This window comes from Myzus persicae, unplaced genomic scaffold, assembly GCF_001856785.1.
Source record: "Myzus persicae strain clone G006 unplaced genomic scaffold, MPER_G0061.0, whole genome shotgun sequence".
NCBI classification, from domain to species: domain Eukaryota; kingdom Metazoa; phylum Arthropoda; class Insecta; order Hemiptera; family Aphididae; genus Myzus; species Myzus persicae.
This window is the reverse complement of record NW_019104099.1, coordinates 106,379-113,665: the sequence shown is the minus strand read 5'-3', so window position 1 is coordinate 113,665 and position 7,287 is coordinate 106,379. Positions and strand designations below refer to the sequence as shown.

General features: G+C 25.0%; 1 protein-coding gene across 2 annotated transcripts; it reads right to left on the bottom strand.

The window, feature by feature from the left end:
* LOC111038726 lies at window positions 1-2,042 on the bottom strand. 2 transcript variants are annotated; one of them, XM_022321952.1, is made up of 4 exons: window positions 1,881-2,042; window positions 1,142-1,807; window positions 661-1,077; window positions 1-527 (listed from the first exon to the last, which is right to left on the bottom strand). In XM_022321952.1, exons 3-4 carry the CDS (start codon window positions 797-799, stop codon window positions 52-54), a joined length of 615 nt encoding a protein of 204 aa, XP_022177644.1. In that variant the 5' UTR covers window positions 800-1,077; window positions 1,142-1,807; window positions 1,881-2,042; the 3' UTR covers window positions 1-51. Both variants share the same exon structure in this region, with proteins under 2 accessions (XP_022177644.1, XP_022177645.1).
* Window positions 2,043-7,287: the final 5,245 nt, after the last annotated feature.

The following is a 7,287-nucleotide window of genomic DNA, read 5'->3' as shown; positions in this document are numbered from 1 at the left end:
TGTTGTCCAATAACCGCAAACGGCGCAAACTAATACATTTCATTAGTTATGTTATGTTATATTATAATTTTCATAAGCTTTAAGTTGAGCAATCGTTTGGTTAACTTGTATACAAGGCTTATCATACATAGTTTTTATCTTAAAATAGTATATTTGAATGAATAACCAAAAGTTTGAAGATTCTAGCGGATATTCAATATTAAAAACATAATAAATATTGAAACAGATTTCAATAGCTTTTACTATTGTATTTATGATATACTTAATGCCATCAAAGTACACCATAATTTGTTTAGGGTCATTAATTTCGCCAATTATCAACAAGCATGGTTGAATTTTCGTATTTTTCTTAGATATTAACTCCTCCAATTCTGCACTAGTTTTTCCCAATATGACAAAACTATTCTGAGAGTCTCGAATTGAAAATTTCTTCGAAGAAATTTTGCCATTTTCATCTCTGGTTGTCTTTCTAGAACTTGGAATAAACACCGAATGAAGAAGGAAGAATAGAACCGCATTTTTACAATCTAAAATCAAGAAAAATCTTTAATTAAAAATTATAATATAATATTTATAAAAACAAAGAATAAATTATTAAAATCATTAAATAATTTAATAATATACTGTTATATAAATCTTTTGATATATTGAATTATTTACTTTCAGTTAGGTATGAGGTTTTCAACATTTCATCCAATTGTTTTTTTGAACTAGTATCTTTTATTTTTTCTTTCAGCACTGTCAATAAATTTGACTGAGATTTTTCAAAGTTTTCAATAAAACTGCTTTCAGGATACATTTTTTTGAAATCGATATTAACCTAGAAAAAAATATATTTTAACATATAAAATGAATGAAATACAAAAGTACAAGACAATGAAACTAGTTAATATAAATTTCTCACAAGTCTATATCCCATCGGTTCTTTAAAGTGCTTCCAATTAACAAAAATATTGCCATCCTCTTTAATATTTTTTAACCTATAATTGGTTGTTTTCGACCAAATTATTTCAATTTCAGGCCATGTTAGTACTTCATGATGCAATTGTGAAATATATGTACTGACATCTTCAATTTCTGAAAATATTAAACATTGTAAATACATTTCAAACACAGTTTAATAAATATAAAAAGTAAATACCTATCATGTTATCAAATGATGATGATGATCGGTTTGTAGGCAAATTTGATTCAGTTGACTGATACATTTTCTTATCAACTAAACCATGGTTTTGAAGTTGTTTGATGGTGTTAAAATACTTGGAATATATTTTACCTTTAGGAGTTTTATTAATTGAATCTTTAATGAAGTATATGTCCTAAAATAAAATTAACTGTATAATATTGATTCATTGTCAGTTTATACTATTGAAGACTATTACTTTTAATTCAGTGGGGAATTTAGCAACAACTGTGTCTCCTATAACATTTGCTAAAGAAATAGACATTGGTATTTTTGCTTTTATAATATGATTTATGATAGCAGTTACAATTATTGATCTGCATGAATCATTTAAACAATTATGTAAACCATAATAATCAATTACATATGCACACTGATTGTTTTCTTCAAATACAGTTTCAAGACAAAATGATGTTTTTGACTGAGGAATAGATAAAGGTAATGCTGACGTTGATGATTCACATATCCTGGGCAAACTAATTATGTCATTATCTGAAAGCGTTTTTTGCCATGACTTAAGACTAGTCTCAAATTTGATTGTTACACCAAGTGGATAAAGCAATAACAGTTTTTCTACATGATGTACTTGCATGTTCTTTAATGCTGGTATATCAATATAATTATCTAAAAAAAATATTAAATTTAAGTTAAAATACATTTTAAATGGCTAGGTAATAGTAGGTATATAACAGTTTACTTATGCAAGTTTGATGGAGAAACGCCAGATCCCATGACTCTAGGAGAGCTTTAACTTCATTATTTTCAAATATTGGAAATAACATATCCATCGGTTGATTCTGATCTACACCGTTATTCTCAAATACATTTGAACAGTTGTCTGGCAACTGGTATTATTGGCTCATTGTGACTTCAATTTAAATATTTTAAAATATAAGAGTATAAGACTTAAGAATATATTAATAAGACAATAAATGTAATATTAAGTTGGTAATTAATAATTAATTTAAAAATAAATGTATTGATTTAAGATACATGAATTTGTATCTAACAAAATACATATCCATTAGAAATATTCTTTTAATCGAATCATTAATGATCCATCCAAAACTGTATTAATGTTTATTGGTGGACCATTAAAATCCTCTATTGGCATAACTATAGTAAGAATTTCAGATTTATTTTTATCTATCATATACGATTTCAAATGTTCAACATAGCAATCAACTTTAATTTGTTTAAGAATAAATATAATTTTATTTGTTGAGTTTACTAGAATAATTTCTAAAATTTCATAAAAACTAAGTTCATATGTAAATTTTGTGACATAATAACCAATTTTATACATTGTACCTTTAAATTTCAATTGAGAGTAACAGTCATATGATCTGTCCCCTAATTTGTCAGCTAGGATCTCATGGTAACTGCAGTCAATTTTATGTTTATCAGCTTTAATAACATCATCATCTTTTGTATCATTTAATAAAAAATTCGCAAATTTCAATTGGCATTTTTTAGCTAATGATAAGGCTATATTTTTTCTTGATGTTATCGCACGGGCATACATTTTCAGTTCTCTATGTTTAGATTCATATTTAAAACACCAAAAATGCCTAGGTGGTCCAGATTTTTTAATTATTGAAGGATAATGAGTTAAGAAGTGGTGTTTAGGTTTTAATGTGTCTTTAAATAATGTAACATAATCTAAATTATGTTTTTTTATGAGTCTTTTAAGGCAAGCAATTAAATCTTGTGTCAGCTTATGTGACATTAATATGTCTATTATCTCAAGAAAGTTTAAAAAAAATAGCCAAGTATCATCATTATTAGGTATTAAATCACCTATCATTAAAGGTAAAAAATGAATAAAACACATCATTTCCCTCGCCGACATTTTTAAATGAAATTTTAATAAATGGTGTTTTTCAATGTTATGAGAGTTGTTACCTATTTCTATGGCACCATAGTTAAAATATTGTTTCCTATTATTTAGAGTTTCCAAGGAAATTATTTTAACATCAAAAATGTAATACTGAAGAATGTGGCATACATTGTAGTGGCAAACACCTTTGAAAAGATCATGCATAACATCAATGCAGTAATTTGTTGTAACGTGGAATGAATCAATTTGATTCAAAATACACTCTTTGTATATACCTGTTAATTTAAAATCATTTATTTCAACATCTGTTTGATAATTATGAACATTTCTTAGCATTGATTCATCTTCTACAGCCAAATGCTGGGTCAATGATTTGTTTACTTTGCAAAATCGACAGAAAAAAATAGCAGAAAATGACTTATTAAAATCACATATACAGTTTAGTCCCAAGTTGTCTCCAATAACTAAACCCAAAATGAAATGTACATTTTTTTTACCACATGATGTGTTTATAGAAATCCCATCTCTTTCTAAGCTATTTAATTCATCAATTAAATGTTTAAAACACAAATCATTTCCAAAATTTTTTAAATTTTTTGCTTTAATTAAAGCAGCTAAAAATATTTCTTAAATTTTTGAGTTATTTTTACTTAAGGGGAAACTATAATATACAGCAGATATAGATTGAAAATTTGCATTCGAACCTAAGGGATTGTTGATTTCAAAGTCATCAATATATATGAAGTAAGGAAGAACTATTTTATTTTGAAATTACTTTACTTTATCTTTCCATAAAGATCCTTGAATGAAATTAGATAGGAAATTATCATCTGAGATATTTAAATTATCATATAATTGTAATGTTTGAATGAGTATATCATTTTTTTCATAATATTTTTGAAATTTAAATTTTAATGGAAATAAAATTCCCTTTGTATTTATTTCATCATACTCAGTTTCACCAGCATTAGACACAAAATTAATTTCATTATTTATTGTGAATTGCATAATATCCGCAGTTAATTCCTGGTTAGTCAACCACTTGTTTAACTTATATTCACTACTACAATATTTAAAAAGTGAAGAGATTTCAGCTTTGATCATATTTGTGTTTGATATTAATAAAGAATCATTAATCTTATCAAGTAAAGTACCTTTGAGCAATAATATAATTGAATTTAATATTTTATCAGAAATTTCACTTTGAATATTTAAAATATCTTTTCTAGAAAAGTTATTATTATTATGTAATTGAAGACTAAATTTAACAGCTGACACATTAAGAGAATGTAAAGCTTCTTTTAAATTAAAATTATTAGTATTCAACAATGGTGGGGAATTTGTATTATTATTTAACGTATACAAATTTGTATCAATTAATGGTACAGAAGAAGTATTAATATGACACGGTTTTACAATAGTATTTGTATTAAAATCACTATTTACTTCAGTAAGTTTAAAACTATTATTATGTGTCCTAATTATATGCCTTCTAAGACCATTTAAATTTTGAAATGTTTGAGAACAGTTGCTCTCAGAACACTCATATGTGCTTAAAGGATCAAGAAAATGCATAAATTTATAATGAAAAGCCAATGCTGAAAATGTAGCTACATTAATTTTACAAATGAAACAAATCATAATTCTGAATTAAAAGTTACCAACTATATTAACATATTAAGCTTACTTTTATACATTCTATATTACCTTTAAAACTTTATCTTTATAGAACCGTATTCAATGTACAATGTTTTTAAAAGCACAATACATCTGTAAAATTTTAAAATTAATTTTATGCAAAATTACTTCAGTTCCTATATTAAATAAGTTATATTATAGCCTACATGGCTTGAAACTAGTTGCATATTTAATTTTTTTTTTCGGTTTATTATATTTACTGCTAAAACAATTTATATCCAGTTCATAACCTTATGAGTTATGACACACATTATAATTTATTTATTTATCTTATTTTTATTCTTCAAGAAGATAATGGGCCCCATTGAACATGTTCTTGTGGGGGGGGGGCTATAATATATGATATATTGAATATATTATATAAAATATACATTATACACATTGTGTAACATAACGCATTGTTTATCAAAATTGTTTTTCCATTTAAAAAGCATATTTTCTTGTTTCAGGTAGATATTTTAACAATTTATTTTGTAATACCTATCTAAATAAGTACTTTAGTATAAATATGATAATAAAATAATAATTGGGTGGATTTTAAATTTTCACAGCATATTTTAAAAGCACATTTGACTCTTTTAAAGTGCATAACTGCATCTAGGTAGGTATATTTAGGTACTAAATTTGTAGAGCATTAAGTTCCAAGCCGTAGACTAAAATTATTTAAAAAATTGTTACTTACCACGACACGTCAGTCAACAGGACAGGACTAAGAATGTTAGTTCTGTATATTATCTGTATAGCAACAATAGCAACTAATAACAATGACTTATAAATTGGAAACAGACAAACTGTATAGATAGTAGGTAACTGTAAGTACCTAGATAACTTGTAAGTTGGAAACTGTATAAGTAAGTGTACCTGTGTACCTAACTGTAACTTGTAAGTTGTAAGATTATAACTTAAAAGTTGTGACACCAACGAGCAAGAGCAACGAGTAACAACCGACAGACCACATCAAAACGACACAGTGATAATGATTAACAAAATAGGTATGATAATATAACGATATTTTAATCAATAAATAATATTTATAAATTTTTCTATACTATTTATTATTTTACCTACTTACTAAGGGAAAACCCAATGGGTATAACTAATAATAAAACCGGCATTATTGCCATGGGTTATAGGGTCTATTTTTGTTATAAAATTAGAACTCAGTAAAATGATTTTCTTGAATTTATAAAAAATATTATTAATTTAACCAACTTAATTATTTAATTAAATACAAGTTTACTTGAACTAATAAAAACAAATAATTGATTTATTATATTTATACGAATAATAACAAAATACATTTTATTGAATTAACCAAGCAACTTTGATTTAATAAATTTGAAATACTTGGTTCCGTACAATTTTTATTAATTAAATCATTATATCATTGAATGAATAATAATTTAATTGAAATAATAAAAAACCATTGGTTGATAATTAATCAAATATTTTTGTTGATTCATATACTATTTTTTCGTTCAGTGTAGTTTCAACGCCAATCTATAATTAAGATTCCAATTTCACTTTTATATGTTTTTTTCTGGATGCTACTAAGATGGTTATTTAATATTTTAATGTTTTTTCTCCAAATATTACAGATGCGGATATTGTTACTGTAATTGTAGATACTCCAAAAACTCATATTTGATAAAATGTTCACCATGTATAATAAAATAAATAAATGTAAATAATTAAACACAATACATTTTCCCGGTTTTTTTATTTTTAGGCAAATATAATATTTTTAATTTTCAATAATTGTATATCACCCACGAGAAAACATTTTTCACGACACAACACATAGATATTATATAACCTTACAATAATAAAACAAAAACATATTTTATAAACACTAAGTACAAATAATAATAGTAATTATTATTATTATACAAGATAATATTATAGATAGGTACGTAATTGAGCGATATATATTATGACGCGTTCGGGAAAACGAACGTTAAATAATATATAGGTTCACAAATGTTATATAAGATGTAATCATATTGTACTTCAAACAACGAGAAACGAAACCCGAAAACCTCAATCGCAAGAGCGGTTAATCAATAAAATTATTTATATATTATATTTTTTTTTAACAATAATAAAATTATAATATTATAATGTTAACGTTTAGAGCGCATGTTTGTTATCCCCCGGCTTATTAAATATTTGTATGCTGTATAGTAATCTACAACTTTTTGTTCGTGTAAGTGTAAATATCATGTTTGCATCTCATGAGGTGGCCATGGTGAAAACAAACGACACAATGTTTACGACAATAAATTAGGTATATGATATTTTAAAAACCTAATAAAATAATAAGTTCCTCCGATTAATAATTATAATAATATTAACTATGTACACGAGTCAACGAACGAAAAAAACACATAAAATAATAATAACCAATGACAAAAATAATAAAAATAATAATAATATGAGCATTTTTCCACAAAAATAAAAATATTAATCGTAATATTATATTATAATAATAATAAAAACATTAATTTTTAGACATAAAAATGACGTTCTATGTACATGAAGATAGTTTTATTCGTCAAATATTTTG